At 40.7% G+C, this 16,432-nt stretch overlaps 1 protein-coding gene across 3 annotated transcripts; it reads left to right on the top strand.

Moving 5' to 3' along the window:
- The first annotated feature begins 287 nt into the window (after positions 1–287).
- rcn3 (reticulocalbin 3, EF-hand calcium binding domain) lies at positions 288–15,591 on the top strand. Of its 3 annotated transcripts, XM_028813506.2 has the most exons (9): positions 288–421; positions 2,211–2,437; positions 3,189–3,382; positions 3,522–3,694; positions 3,777–3,837; positions 4,380–4,471; positions 8,240–8,347; positions 11,854–11,914; positions 15,438–15,591. In XM_028813506.2, exons 1-9 carry the CDS (start codon positions 419–421, stop codon positions 15,458–15,460), a joined length of 942 nt encoding a protein of 313 aa, XP_028669339.1. In that variant the 5' UTR covers positions 288–418; the 3' UTR covers positions 15,461–15,591. The 3 variants fall into 3 exon arrangements, with proteins under 3 accessions (XP_028669339.1, XP_028669338.1, XP_028669337.1); XM_028813505.2 differs by lacking the exon at positions 11,854–11,914; XM_028813504.2 differs by lacking the exons at positions 11,854–11,914; positions 15,438–15,591 and adding an exon at positions 8,453–9,871.
- The last annotated feature ends 841 nt before the right edge of the window (positions 15,592–16,432 follow it).

Here is a 16,432-nt window from a genome sequence, read left to right as displayed (position 1 = left end):
TATTTTCGCATGTCCACGACACATTTACAATCCCAACAGCACATCGCATCTCATGTCCCCTCAAACCATATCACGGGGTGGTGTTTGAATAAAAAGTGACTTAAATTGCATTCCCATTCCCAAGTACATTCAACACGTGTAAGCGTGGCGCGTGAACGCGTAACCAAGGACTCCCTGCGCGCGCCCGTGTCAACGTGGCGCTTCCCGACCAACCAAAGTCTAGCTGACGTGGATGACGAATCGGAGCCGAGTAATTTCGAACTTGTCCGTGCCCTGTAACATAAGTCATCATTTGATTGGTCGTTGTAACCTTTAGCCAGCCCCTGTATTATCCGTGATTTAAATCGTGCTCTCCGTTTTCTCAAATCTCTGCCTTCTCATTCCTTTTTTTGGGAGAGCTAACCATAAAGCCTGCAAAATGGTGAGTTTGTACTAGAATGTTACAAACTGTATTTAATTGAATAAATATATATATATATATATATATATATATATATATATATATATATATATATATATATATATATATATATACAACGGAAAGCGCTCAACTTTTACGGAGTGGAATGGAGAAAATATTATATACTGTATATATATATATATATATATATATATATATATATATATATATATATATATATATATATATATATATATACTGTATATATATATACACAGTATATAATATTTTCTCCATTCCACTCCGTAAAAGTTGAGCGTTTTCCGTTGTGTTCATTATTGGTTAACATTTAGTTTAACGTTTCAACCGGTAACGGAGATGGAATTTGTAAGACGTCATGTAATAGAAGTTGAACTCTGACTAGAGTGGCATTGACTCGACGCAGCTCTGCTCATTATAGTGACTTAACGGTACAGGCATTCCGTTAGTGATAACACTTAAAAGTTTGAAGTCGTTATTTCATTAAACCTGGTACAAGGATATAGAAATATCTAGCTATTTTGCAGTTTACATTAGGTATATTTTGCCTTTAACTCGCTGAGCGGGTTCAGTAGGTTCCTAATAGATATTTTGTGGGAGAATCTAGTGAACAGGTAGGATTCAGTCAAATCACCTTTTGTAATATCGTTTTCTGGTGGTTCAACAACTTTAATCGGTGGCATCGAAGCGACTAACGGTGTGTGCTCTCTTTTGCAGGAGTTGTCTGTATTTGAAGATGAGAGGTAGAGCACTTGATATGAAAACGAACTGGAAATAATTGTCATGTTCCATTTTAGTATGTCGAAAGTTGGGAGATTTTTAGAGGGTGGTGGCACAGACAGTGAATTTTCTGTACTTCTGGTCCTCACAGCTACCGTATATGTTTTCACAATTGGTCTTTATGTTCAATTCCTAAACATTCCCCAGGGTCTTTGGAGGAACTTTGTATAAACTAATCACCATCCAAAAGCCCACAGAATTATTTTTCCTAAATTGTAACGTGTTTGTTCAAAAACGTTTTACTTTTCTAACAGTTTATTGAGTTACATTTCACTTTCATTAGCCTTAAAGTAAAACAGCATATGGCACACACTGTATCATTCACTCATCCATTCAACCATTTTCCAGACCTGTTTGTTCCAATACTGGCACAAAGGGTGTGAAGTCCAGCCCAGGAGGGCTGCAGATAAAATGTACCATTCTCTGACAGGATAGTACATCTCAAGGCACAGTCATGCACATAACCACACTCACCCATACAGTGCCAGGGCCAATCTAGATTTGCAAAAGTTTGTTTTGTAAAGTGAGCTTCACAGGGGTGGTGCAGTAATTAGTTCTGTTGCCCAAGGACCCCAGAACCTAGGATTCAGTTCTCAGTTATTTAAAAAGTTTTTTTAAAACCTTTCCTTGTGTTTATGCGATTCATCCCCCTAGGGTTTTAGGTTATGAATGTGTATGGTTTTGCTAGTTTGGCCCAGTATGGGATGTGGGATGAGATGTTCCTCTTCCAGCACTATTGCCTATCTTGTACCAGGTACTGTCTGGATCGAATCAAGCACTCTGGGATCCTGTAAAGGAAAAAGCTGGCCCAGAAAATAAACTAATGGAAGGATTCATCACAGTGTGTGTCATCTAAATGGTCTTAATAAAGCAAATGAGATACTGCTAGCTAGACTAATAGTCACCAATGCAGAACTCAATGAAAGAATACTTTAGTGGATATGCTACAGAGCATGCTGTTCTCATTCTCATCTTTTTCTCTTCTCTGCAGAAAATGTGGACTCTTTCTTGTTTGCTGTGTATGACAGCGGTCCTGCAGGCTACTTTCGCAAAGCCAACTCAGGAGAAGCGTGACCGTGTGCATCATGGCCGAGATCTTAGTGACCATGTTCATAATGATGCTGAAGATTTTCAGTATGACCATGAAGCATTCCTTGGGAAAGAAGAAGCTAAAACGTTTGACCAGCTTACTCCTGAAGAGAGCAAGGAAAGACTTGGGTGAGCCACTCTGTCCACTGGATGTAAATCAACACACTGAACATCATTCATTTCTATAAAGTATAATCATTGGGGGTGGCTCTTCTCTCGTTATTATGTGGTGGGTGAGTGGCTAGCACATAGTCGTATCTTTCAAAAGACTCTAACTCTCTAGCAGTGAGCTCAGGTGACAACACACTTTAAAGGACACACTGTGTCATTTAGCAAAAAGGGATGTGACAGGATAAGCTTCTCTTTGGCACCATAAAAAGTGTGTTTGCTCAAAGCCAGCATGTTTCAAAAGACTAATGCATGCAACTGATGTGTTGATTTGGCATAAATAATTCAAAAAATGACACCCTTGAGTGATTTTCTTTTTAAGTAAGAAATTTGAGTTATTCTCTATTAGAAAGTTTAATTATGTGAAGTGAACTCTTCAATGCAATAATGCAGCAGTGACTGAAAACTGGCCTGGAGTGCGGTGGCTGTGCTAACTGCTGGATCTTGTAACTCGGTTTGGCTGGGGGTGGGCTGTGGGAATCCGTTTTAGAGCCCAGATTGATGTAGTATTTGTATTTCCTTGCATCATATTTTCTATTTTTTTGCTGTTTGTCTGTTTTTAGTGATAATCTAACAAAAGCAAATGAAATGAGTATATTTGTTCTTACATCTGTAAAATCAAGTTGAAAATATGATGGCAGCGTCTAGGAGAATGTGATTGTGCTTCTGTACATTCTATTTTAACTTAAGTGAACATTGATTGCATCTCCAGAAAAATTGTGGACAGAATTGATAAAGACAAGGATGGCTTCGTCACTCACTCAGAGCTGCATTCCTGGATCAAGTACACCCAGAAGAGGTACATAGAGGAAGATGTGATGAAACACTGGCGTGAATATGACGTGAACAAGGATGACAAGGTCTCCTGGGAGGAGTACAAGAATACTACTTATGGATTTTACACGGGTGAGTTTTACTCTTAATCTTATTTGTTACCCCATTTGAAATCTGTTGGTTTCATAAGTCTGACCAGCTACCGCAGAAAAAAAAATACATATAGTCTATTTACTTGTGCACTGAGATAGATATATATTTTTTAAACTAGATGAAGAGTTTGAGGGAGTGGAAGACAAAAACAGTTACAAGGCCATGCTGGCTCGAGACAAGCGCAGATTTCAAATGGCTGACCAGGATGGAGACCAGATTGCAACCAAGAAAGAATTCACAGCCTTTTTGCACCCGGAGGAGTATGAACATATGAAAAATGTGGTGGTGCAGGTAGGCGAAATATCTATGTAGAGCACCAGACAAAATACATCAAGTAAATTTTATTCACACTTACTCTTTTTCTGTCTTACAGGAAACAATTGAGGACATTGACCAAAATGGCGATGGTTTTATAGATGCGAATGAATACATAGGTAAGGCAATGTGGTAAAGGTTTTTTATTAAGGCCTTAGAATGAAGTGCTGCAGCTCTGATCTGATCTGTCTCTGTGAAAGCGATGGTTGACTTTGCACTTTTTCTAATCTATTTCATTGAACTGTAACAGAGTGAATCCAGATGGCTGCTCCCTCTTCTGAACAAGAATTCAAAGTATTTTCAGAATAACATGTAATTCACTTGTGATGCATATGCTAGAAAAAGGGGGAAACTAAGTGCAACAGGACCTCTTAACATGAATCTCAAAGTGTAAAACTGTTATTGCATACAAATCTAAAAACCTCTTAATCCGCTTCAGTAACTCAGAGCCTGGTTGAATAAAAGCCCTTAGATTGCTTCCTGGTATAAGTGTTTGCCCCTGAAATGATTGTCTTTCCAATTTGGGGTGTAGCACTTGTTAACAACAAGTGTATTTTTGATAACACTTAAGTCCTTTGTAATTACAAAAAAAAAATTAAATACTGAATTTTTGACATACAACTATTGCTTCTATTGTATTTACTTTGATTTTCCTTCTCAGGCGACATGTATGGCAGTGAGACTGAAGAAGAAGAGCCTGACTGGGTGAAGTCTGAACGACAACAGTTTATTGATTTCCGAGATTTAAACAAGGTATGGTTTTTGTCAAAGTTTTTCTTTTCTCTGCATACCCCGAGTAGTGTTAGGAGCACTAGACGTTATCATAACGGGTGAGTTTCCATCTGCTTCCTTAAAGTTCAGCTTGCATTACGGGGAGCTATGATCTGTTCTTTCAATATCAGATGCTAGGCCACACTGTGCACTCATGATTTGCCAATTTAGTCTTCTTCTTTTACGTGCAACTACTTCCCAGCTGTTGGGGGTCAACCACCTGGATACTCGGTTTCCATTTATTTTTGCCTGTTGCGTCCTCTGCTCTCAGACCCAGCACCTTCAAATCTATTGCCACCAAGTCTCTCTACCTAAACCTCTGCATTCTTCTCAATCTTTCTCACTTTACAGACAGCTACCTATTCTTTTCCTATTGGGTCATTCATCCTACTGTGTACAACATCCCCAAACCACCTCATCCTACTTTCTACAACTTTGTCAATAATGTATTTGACCCATTATTTTATGGTCTTACATGTTTTTCCTGTTTCCGGATGTGTTATCTGCAGTACCTCTAGCACGTTTATCATGCTACTGGGGCGGTTCCTGACACACATTGCCTGCAGGAGGTGCCCTGGCATTGATATTTGATTTGTTTTTGTACATCATTTCATAATTTGGCACAATTGTATATTGGTATCAAACCACCTACACCTGAACACCAGCAAAACCAAGGAGCTGGTGGTGGATTTTAGGAGGCCCAGACCCCTCATGGACCCAGTGATCATCAGAGGTGACTGTGTGCAGATGGTGCAGACCTATAAATACCTGGGAGTGCAGCTGGATGATAAATTAGACCGGACTGCCAATACTGATGCTCTGTGTAAGAAAGGACAGAGCCGGTTATACTTCCTTAGAAGACTGGCATCCTTCAACATCTGCAATAAGATGCTGCAGATGTTCTATCAGACGGTTGTGGCGAGCGCCCTCTTCTACACGGTGGTGTGCTGGGGAGGCACCATTAAGAAGAAAGACGCCGCACACCTGGACAAACTGGTGAGGAAGGCAGGCTCTATTGTTGGCATGGAGCTGGACAGTTTGACATCTGTGGCAGAGCAACGGGCGCTCAGCAGGCTCCTATCAATTATGGAAAATCCACTGCATCCACTAAACAGTGTCATCTCTAGACAGAGGAGCAGCTTCAGCGACAGACAGCTGTCACTGTCCTGCTCCACTGACAGACTGAGAAGATCATTCCTCCCCCAAACTATGCGATTCTTCAATTCCATCCGGGGGGTAAACGTTAACATTATATAAAGTTATTGTCTGTTTTTTTACCTGCATTATTATCAATCTTTAATTTAATATTGTTTTTTGTATCAGTAAGGTGCTGCTGGAGTATGTGAATTTCCCCTTGGGATTAACAAAGTATCTATCTATCTATCTATCTATCTATCTATCTATCTATCTATCTATCTATCTATCTATCTATCTATCTATCTATCTATCTATCTATCTATCTATCTATCTATCTATCTATTCCCATGGCGGATGTCATTAATTGGTATCACTAGTAATAATAATTCTTTACATTTATATAGTGCTTTTCTTAATACTCAAATTGCTTTTTTCATATTAAATGGGGAGCTACTTCAGTCAGTTAGTCATTGTCCAACCTGCTATATCTTAACACAGGGTCATGGGGGGTCTGCTGGAGCCAATCCAACACAGGGTGCAAGGCAGGAACAAATCCCGGGCAGGGTGCCAGCCCACCAGGACACACACACACACACAGACCAAGCACACACTAGGGACAATTTAGTATCGCCAATGCACCTGTGGGAGGAAACCCACACAGACACGGGGAGAACATGCAGACTCCCAGGTCTCCTTACACCGAGGCAGCAGCGCTACGACTGCGCCACCATGCCGCCTGGGAGCCACTTCAACCACCACTAATATGTAGCATCCACCTGGATGATGGGACTGCAGCCATTTTGCGCTAGAATGTTCACTACACATTAGCCATTATGTGGTGAAGTGTTGAGAGAGATGTACACAATTAGAGACGGGGGATTATTAGGGGGCCAGATTGACTTGGCCATGAAGGACAGTTTAGCCTGCACACTGGGATACACTCTGCTCTTTACAAAGGATGCCCAGGGATCTCTTGTGACCACAGAGCTAGTCAGGACCTCGGTTTTACATCTCATCCACAGGATGGTGCCTGTCACTACACTGGGGCATTGGGGTCCACATTTAGACCATAGGGTAGGTGCCCCCTGCTGACCTCACCAACACCTCTTCCAGCAACAATCCAAGCTTTTCCTAGGTGGTCTCCCATCAAATTACTGTCCAGGCTCGAACATGCTTAGCTTAAGGTGGATGACCTCTTCTGAAGTGCATGTGGCATTGCTGCTGGTCTGGGGTTTGCCTCTAAGGAGGCATAACCTACAGCATATATGGATGCCCATAGCCTCTAACTGAGCTTCTTTTCCATTTGGCAAGTCGTATTTTTTTTAATTTGGCAGGGTGTCTTCTCACTCTGCTCACCCAGAAGAACAAGGGCTGTTTTAGTCAACAGTCACTTCACCACGTGTCAGGTAGTACTGGGTTACATAATACCACTAACACACTGACCTTCCTCACAATGGGGCAGCTTAGTGTTGCAAATTGACCTTAAGCAAGCATCTTTGGTTTGTGGGAGAGAAACTGTGGTCCTTGGAAGAAATGTACAAAGTCAGATAGCCAGAGAAACTTGCCACCTCACAGGGCTTAATCATTATCTATTTGGTGAGGAGGATTGAGTGCTGAGCCATGGCACTCTTCCTTCTCTTGTTCATGGCCAGTAAGCATTCACCCCAAACTGTTCTCCCGATTTCAGACTTATTGAGCCACTTGCTTAGAGTGGTTTAAAGCCCCATCATGGGGTCACTTCCTTGGCTGGAATAATTTATGCAGTTAAGAATGAACTGCTTTCGCTGCAGAGACACACAGCTAGAATCCCTGGAGTGGCCTTGGGTAGTCATGCCCCCTTAAACCTATATGACCCTAAAGGGGCTGCCTCTCTTGAATAGCTTCTTCAACTGTCTGCCTTAAACGAGGGACTTTATGTTACCACCTAATGGGCTGGGGTGCTGTGATTGGCTTCCTGACAGACTTTTTGGCTCTGCCCCAATAAAAGTTGTAATACAAACCCTGCTTTCTTAATGTTGGACCCTGAGCTGTTGCCTGGTAGTTTACTTGCCTCTTGCTAAACCATCCACGACCACACACACTCTAGTGCCGCCAGGTAAATTACTTCCAGCAAACCCATTACCTCAACCATGCTTACTGACCCTTTTTGTTTTTTCTTTAAGCCCCCTTCTTCCCACACGTGTTTGTAGACTTGTAATCCTATTGCCATTCCATTAATTTTTTTTTTGGGCTGCATTGATCTGTATCCCCCTTCTCCAGTACTATCTTGGTCTCGTTTGCACCCCTGACAACCCTTCACATAACTTTTATAAAATGAAGAGTAGTGCTTGACCCAGACATTCCACTGCTTTGATCAGTTGACTTGACCATCTTGGCACATCAGTTCTGACTTTCATTGACACCTACCCTCGATCTCGAAATGTACTGGTAGATTCTTGGCACAGATTGCATGTGTGAAAAGTACGCGAGGAGACCATATGGTGTCAACAAGTGGTGACGATTTGTTCACCTGTTTTTGTGTGGCAGCCCAGATTTATACCCTTACCCTGAGATACTGGATGCTAAATAGCATCTCTACATTTGCTTAGATTTTTACTTGATCATCTTTTGTAGGATGGGAAGCTAGACCCGGATGAAGTCGCCCACTGGATTTTGCCTGGGCAAGTGGATCACATGGATATTGAGGCTAAGCACCTTATTTATGAGAGTGATAAGGACAAGGTAAGAAAAAAAACTGCCTCTTCGCTCTCCAATGCCCTTTTAATCCTCCAATCATGGTGGTGGTGTTTTTTTTTAATTGTATGCTGTGCTTTGATTGGCTGGCAGGATGAGAAGCTGACCAAAGAGGAGGTTTTGGGCAACTGGAACATGTTTGTGGGCAGCCAGGCAACTAATTATGGAGAGGACCTTACAAAGAAGCACGATGAGCTCTGAAAAGGAGCTACATTGATTGAGAGGCACAAGCCAAAACACAAGGATCAGCTAGTCATCAAAACATTGCCGCTGTTACTTTTGACCACAGTGGGATGGGGGGTGGGGGCTTCCTAAGGTCTCTTCAGTGTAACCTGTTTTCCTTTTGCCACTCCACTTCATGCAGAGTTGAACACTTCAGAATGTCAGAGCACAACAGATGGCCATATATACCACACTGCCAACTACTGCTCCAGCCTTGCTGTTTGACAAACAAAGCCTTCTGCACAACTGTGGCTGTTCTAAGCTAGTCGAAACTGTGCCAACTCTTTACCCTGGACATCTAAATCAGTTTACTCTACCTGCATAGCTTTGATAATCCTATCATACACACGTGCACCCTGATGTGATGGTCACAGAGCTGAAAGATGACATTCCAGTCTGAAAATGATGGCCATATTTATGGCAGTCAGTATCTCACAGAAGAAGAGCTTTCTGGATCTATGCAGTGCAAATAAGGACATAGCACAGCAGAAGGCGGTATATATTTTTTACTGTAAATATCTATATTTTCCACAACTGCTTATTTTTCTGAGTGCTTGAGTCTGCATCAGTTTACTTTTAATTCAGGTGTTTTTTTTTTTATACAGTGAACTTAATTGTCCATGGTTTTGGATTAATTGTGTATCTCTGGAATGGTGTGCCTACCCTGCCCTTGGCTGTGTGATAGCAGGACGCACAAGGGCCTGTCCAGGTTTAGGCCTTTAGAAAAGTGGCAGCTCCCACCTCCCGACTTGACTGGTTGAATCATTTGCTTAACTTAGTTTTCACAGCTTTGTTCAGTTAACAGATTAAAAACTCAGTGCCACTGAAAAAGAACTTAGATTTTAAAATGTTAACTTGTCTTGAAAAGCATAGCACAATTCTTTTACCTTCGTATAAAGTATGGGGAAGGTCAGCTGTTGATGAAATACCAGAATTTAATTCATGCAAGAGTGCTAGGGCAAACATGTTAAGATGCAAAGGCCCTTCAGTTTGGGCATACAGACGGCTTTTGTTCCATCGTTTGACTTGATAGAAATCAGACGCTGCTCTTGTGCTGGAGCTGCAATTGTTGAGGGAAGCCAAAGCAAGACTTGAATGTGAATCTGGGGCCCGAGGTCTTATTTACTTTTATTGTCTCCAATTTTGTTGTGATTCAATTTACTCGACATTCAATGTTGTCACACTACCATTTAGCTCAACTGAAAAAAACTGTAACAGAATGATTTTGGCTCTCCAGAAATATTTTTTAATGATACAATTTGACAGAGGAATAAAAATAAGACTACATAATGCTGGTCATTTTTTAATATACTAGAGTTTGAGGTGCTGGAAAATATAAGCTGGTTAAAAAGAAGAGCAAACAAATCGTTCACAAGAACATAAGAAATCTGACAAATGAAGAGGAGATCATTCAGTCCATTAAGCGTGTTTGTTAAGCTAATGGCTAAGCTATCCCACTATCTCCTCCAGATGCTTCTTAAAAGGTTGTCAGGGTTTCCACTTCCAATACATGACTTGGTCATTTGTTTCAGATTCCCTTAACCCTTTGCGCAAAGAAGTGCTTTCTGGCTTCAGTACTAAATGAACTGCCCCTTAATTTCCACTGGTGTCCTTCAGTACATGACACATTTAGAAGAAGACAGTGTAGATGTGTCATAGGATCTAAAGCAGAAGACCTATGAACAGGAGAGAATACCAGAGGAGTGGAGGAACACTGAGAGTGCCATTTATAAGGAGAATGGTAGCATTCAGGATTATGGAAACTTATAGAGGGATAAAGCTGATGTCTCACACACAATGGAAATTTGGGAAAGGGTTATAGAGAGAAGGCTTAGGTAAGAGATCACCATAGGGGTGGAGCAGTTTGGTTTTTTATTTTGCCAGGGAGGAATAACTGATGCAGTCTTTGCATTGAGACGGCTAATAGAGAAACATCAGGAAAAACCAAAAGATTTGCATATGGTGTTTATTGATTTGGAGAAGGCATTCCATGTGAAGACATCTGGAGGTGCATGAGAGAGAAAGGAGTGCGAGGGAAGTATATGAGGATTGTCCAAGATATGCATAAGGGAGTGAGGACTCGGGTTACAAGGGCAGTGTTGGAGTAACAGACAAGATCCCAGTTAGAGTAGGTCTGCACCAGAGATCCTCTTTAAGTCATTCTCTTTCATCTCGTGGTGGATGTGTTGAGTCATGGGATAAAAGGCCAATCCCCTGGTGAATGTATTTTGTTGATGACATTCTGTTGTGTAGCACCAGAATAGAGAAAGTGGAGAAATTGGAAGAACGGAGAAAAGGCTTTGCAATATAGCAGATAAAAGATAAATAGGAAGAAGACAGAATATATGAGATGTAATGATGGTCAGGATTAAGATGTTAGCCTGCTGGGAGAGCTATTGAAAAGAGTGGATAAATATAAATAGTGGTAGCCAAAGATGGAAAACTAGATGTAGAGATAACCCATAGAGTGCAGTGTGGATGGAACACTTGGAAGAAGGTATCAGGAGTGTTGTGATCGAAGGCGAAGGTTAAAGGTAAGGCTTGTAAGACCAGCAATGATGCAAGGAGCTGAGACATGGGCAGTAAATGGAGTGTAGGAGAAGTTAGATGTGGCAGAAATGAGAATATTGAGATGGATGTGGGGAGTTACAAAAAGGAGAGAATAAGAAATAAGATAATCTGAGGTACAACAAAAGTAGGTTAAAGTGGTATGGACATGAGCTAAGTAGAGACAATGAATATGTGGGCAAAAGAGTGATGGAATTTGAAGTACATGTGAAGAGAAAGCGAGGGAGGCCAAGGAGGAGGATGCACAAAAAAAACTAAAAGAGGATTGGAAGAAAAAGGGTTTGACTAGCGAGGAGGTGCAAAACTGAACTGTTTGGAGAAGGTTGATTGACCCCACATAGAAATGGGAGAAGATGAAAATGAAGAAGTCGTCGTCATCCTTGAGTACATGATTCACTGTTCAACTGAAAGAATTCTGCTGGGTCTAAACATTTTGCAGGATTTAAATATTTGGCCTATGGCTTAACTCTACAAGTTTCTCATGAATCCCATGGCAGGCACTAAATACGTGCAGCTGGTTCAAGGTGGCGGCATAGTGTATGGTGTTCTGAAAGACTCAGGAGGTAAGTCCTTTGAGCAGCGATTTCACCTGCATGATGACCAATACGGTACTCGATAATCCTCTGTCTAGCCCGACTATAAAATATGTCATCGGAATATCCGGTCCAACCAAAGTGCTGCTTCTTTTCTTCTCTCTCACATAGTCAACAAAAAGAATGGTCACTTGTGACACCTCAGTCGGTGAAAGCCTTCGCACCACTTCAGGTCAGCCTCCTGTCTTGTTCTGCTGTTGCTTTTCTCCATGTTTGTTTTCTCAGATGCACTAAGGGAGCAGAGTCAATTCACACTGAAGGTTTGTGCAAGACTATTATGTTAATCAACTGGGATAATTTTCAATTTTTTAAGCTTGCAAATTAATTTTCTTTGTTAAAATGTATATGTTAATGACAAGTTCAAGTGGTTCATTTGTTTAAAAAAACAACACACACATTTTTGCCTTTTGTAAAGCATAACATTAATTTGTTTTAGTACCTGCTTCATTATAGATATGAGCACATACAGCCAATGTCTATCCTGGCATGAGGCAGGAAGGAGTGGTGGTGGTGATGGTGGTGTCATCATGTGTACAGAGAACAGTAAAAGTCTTAATTATATGTTACACCCAACACTCATGTCTCCAGCACCTTGGAATCATGTTCACTATGAAAAGGCGCCACTATATATGGTGCCATAAGTTTGCTAGTTCAAAGCTCCTGTATCTCAACTTATGTTTTTTTTATACTTTTGTCCTGGAATTGGCAGCGAACACACACACACACACACAACTGGAAACTTAACTGATAGGCATCACGATTCACTATCTAAACCATAAGGCCACCATGTAAACTTGAGCAACTCTCTTAACCTACAAATGAGGTTGAGGCACTGTGCAATAGTCTTTACTGTAGTGCATTCAAGTGTTTCAAGATGAATGAATACACCAAAATATATTAAAAGAGATTAAAACAACACAAAAATTAAAAATGTCTAATCCCTTTGTGCATTTTACAGGTCTTAAACACAACTCTCTTTCTGGGCCTGCTTTATTCAGTACAAGTGACATGGATTAAATTCTATCCCAGCAGGAATATGCAGAAGGCAGGAGCCCACCCATGAATGCTAAGACAGTTTATAATTTTACTACATTATTAGATAACATTAATGAATGATCACAAGCAGCAGAATATATGACCATTCATGAATACAAACAATGTCATATATCCGAATTTGTGTGGCTTTGTGCAGCTGTCAAATAATTACATTAATCTTTTTCATCCATTTTTTATGTCTTTTTTCCCCTAACAGTAAAAGAGTGAACAAGAAAAGGCCCCTAAACGATCACTAACAAATCCTATAAGCAGTAGCTAACACTTCATTGCTACGTTGAGCAGACAGACATAGAAACCACAGAAAAATAAATTGCATCAATGTAAAATGACTAATGATGCTGAAAAGACAAAGAGATCTTATGTGCGTTTGGAAAACGATGTGCTGGATGTGTGTGTCTGTGGCCCCATGATGCACTAAATTGTCTTATACTTCATTAATGGCTCCTCAACATCTACACGCTTTCTCGAGCCGCTTCATTATCCACGTGCACACGAGGACCCTCTGCTCTACTGGGGTCACTCCTGTGGACGTTGGTCTCAGACAAGCTCGGTTTGCATTCCCGATAATCAGTGCTTTGATGAAAGCAAACCTGTCTTCAAATAAATGCTAACTCGCACCAGTGGGACTTCTAGTACAAGATCCCAACAGCCATTGTGGGGAGATACAGTGGCAGTGCTATTGTCATACGGCTCCAGAAGGAATCCGAAACACATGAAGGTCATATTGACTGGTGTCACTAATCTGCCCCCAATGTGCACAGTGACGGTGCCCACTGCTGGTTCCTACAGCAGACAGAATAGGCGTTGCGCTATTCTCCCACCTCATGCCCTTGAAGTAGGATTTGGTAGCTTTAGTAAATGGATAGATTGACAGAAGCCTGAACTTTACTTCATACATCACTGCCGTAGTTTTTTAAATCACTTATGCAATGTCACCAGAGTCTATCGCTGTATCTCCATGCTGAAGCCTATTGTCACTACGTAGTCATCTGTAAAACTGTAATTCCTCCTTCAGCAGTATTCCTTCACAAGAACATACCCAAGACCACCAGGATTATCTCGCTGTCCAAATGTCATGCCATACAAAACACATTTAACACTTTTGTAGCGCCTACTTTCTAGAACTCTGCGTCTGCCCTTTCCCCAAAGCTACATTCTGGCACCCCCTGGTAAGTACAGAGGACGTGCAGATTAGGGATGTAACAAAACCAGGATTTCTGTATTCAATACCAATACCTGTGAAATTTCACCACACACGACGCTTACTCAATACCACAGCAAAAACAGAAATCCCATTCAAAGGCTTTTTATTAAAAGTACCTCCATTATTCAAGTGAACAATACTGTGCCTTCTGTAATAGAATATAAAAATACTAACAACAATAAAAGCTTTAAAATAGTTGGCATATCCTTTAAGTAGTTACCCAACTATCATTTAAGTAAACTAAAACTGGTGTTCAAAAATATCAAAAAACAATGCAGGGCCTGAACTTTAATATGGAACAGACTTGCAGAGCCCCCTAATATAACAACAAATGGGGGAATGTTACAATCGTGGTGGGATTTCAGGATACTGTAGGGCTTATAAAGGATGATCTCATGGATTACCCAATTTTTTTTTTTTTTTTACTGTGTAAACATTCCAAATTTATTCCAGTAATTGAAAAATACAGCTTAAAATCTATACTAAAATTCAAAGTTAAATATATCTGTACTGATTGAATTGCCCCACGCTAAGGCCTTGAAAATATGGAGTTTACAGGCTCTCCCAGTGTTTGTGTGGCTTTTCCTCACACAGGTTAAGTAGTGAGTCCCAGCTGATACAGTCCAAGTGTGTGTCTGTTTGTGTGGGGTGGTTCTCTGCCAGATCAGGAGGCGATCCCACCTTGTACCGAGTGCTATGACAACAGGCTCCAACTTTGGACGATAGACCCTATGATTGCTAGAATTGTGTCTTAAATCACCTGAGTAGTTCTAGGAAGCTGAAATCCCACCATTGTTTAAAAAAGGTGGTGGGAACCCAACATGGACTGTCAGCTGAATGAACTAATCTTAAGTAAACTTAAGTTCACACTGATCACACAGTAACATATCAGAACAACAGGTAAAATTAAGTTATATAATTTAATACATTCATGGCATTAGAGAGTGGAGACAAGTTACATGTTGGCTGGACATGCAACTACAAATTTTACTGTACTCTGTCCACATGACACTACTACTAGAAACCTAACTGCACACAAATATGCTTTAAAATATGTTGTTCCTTGCATTGCAAAAACATTTCAAACTCTGCCAGGACACTGGAGTGCTGAAGTTTCAAATGCTCAGCACACTACTGAGGTAGAATTCCACAGCACAGGCTGTCCATCTTACTGACAGAACTCTGATGCTACTTCTGCTACTCTAAGTAATGTCAAGTCTGTTTGAGTGTCATTAACTATCATCAAACCAGGTCACAATCAAGTGGCCCTAGCATCTATTCCAGCATCTTCAAACACAAATCAGTAGACAGTCCTGAATAGGCCACCATTGTATCACACAACACTGCCATTTGCACCCAATGGTTCTCCTTGAAAAAAAATGTTTTACTGCTAAGCTGTAACTATAATTTGCCCCCACCCCACTCTCTTTATCAGGATGGACGACTTTCTTTGCATGAGGTCCTGGACAACTTCAAGCTTTTAGCAGGCAGTGCCTTCACGGACTACGGGGGATACATGACTGGCTCCCATGATGAGTTATAAAGTGTCTGCCGGACATGTAATAAATCAGAATGACAAACTCTTAAAAGTCCTCTTTTGATTTTATGTTAATTCACTTCTCTCACACTTTTATTGGCAACTAAAGAGGTCTCAGACCAGCTGTAGAAATTTGATTAAGTAGCTGCTTCAGGACTAATGGTTGGGTCTGAATACAACAAGCAGCCGTTGCCCTTTCAGTGTCAGATTGCTAAACACAACATTCTTCACGCTTCTGTCGCCGCAGAGTCACCTAAACGCATTATAAACATGCGATACAGGTAAGGCAGTCAATCAGAAAATGAAGTGTTTGGCTACAATGTTATTAAATGCATCTGACTGGGGAGCTAAACACAAACCAAGATGTGCGAGAGGCTAAATGTTAAGATCCTAAGCTAACCTATGAACTCAGTTTTTAGGTGTCATGTTTTTATTTTTCAGGCAATATACGTACAAAAGCAGAACCAATTTTTAAAAAATAAAGTTCACATTAATTAATGCAATCAGTGTCTGCTATTTAAAACATTACATAGACAGATAAAGTATTTTAAAGAGATACAAGCAAGTGGACAAACTGAACTCTTGGGGTCCACTCTGGTGACTGAAAAACTAAATGGCATCTGTAAAATGAAACATATGCGCACTGCAGTTGGGACTCTTGGCTTAGTTCCTTTTGTTTTTTTATTCTTTTAAAAATAATCACAGATTTTATGTTGAGATCAGTGGTCTGTCCAATCAGTTTTAATCAAACATCAAGCTCACATTGGGATTTAGCAAACTGTCCCAAACAATAAGGGGGCAAAGCAGGGCGCTGTAAACCCAATCCAGCAATGCCAATAAGTGTAGCGGTCTGTGTTAACTTTTTTAATGGAGGCCAGGCATCTTTTAAATGC

This window comes from Erpetoichthys calabaricus, chromosome 11 (assembly GCF_900747795.2).
Source record: "Erpetoichthys calabaricus chromosome 11, fErpCal1.3, whole genome shotgun sequence".
Taxonomy (NCBI): Eukaryota; Metazoa; Chordata; class Cladistia; order Polypteriformes; family Polypteridae; genus Erpetoichthys; species Erpetoichthys calabaricus.
The sequence above is the reverse complement of the archived record's forward strand: the minus strand, read 5'-3'. Positions and strand labels throughout refer to the sequence as shown.

What these genes read in the sequence shown, in the direction of transcription:
- rcn3 (XM_028813505.2), top strand. An exon ending in GAGAGCAAGGAAAGACTTGG is followed by an intron (nt 2,438 to 3,188) that starts GTGAGCCACTCT and finishes TTGCATCTCCAG; the next exon opens with AAAAATTGTGGACAGAATTG. An exon ending in TGAAAAATGTGGTGGTGCAG is followed by an intron (nt 3,695 to 3,776) that starts GTAGGCGAAATA and finishes TCTGTCTTACAG; the next exon opens with GAAACAATTGAGGACATTGA.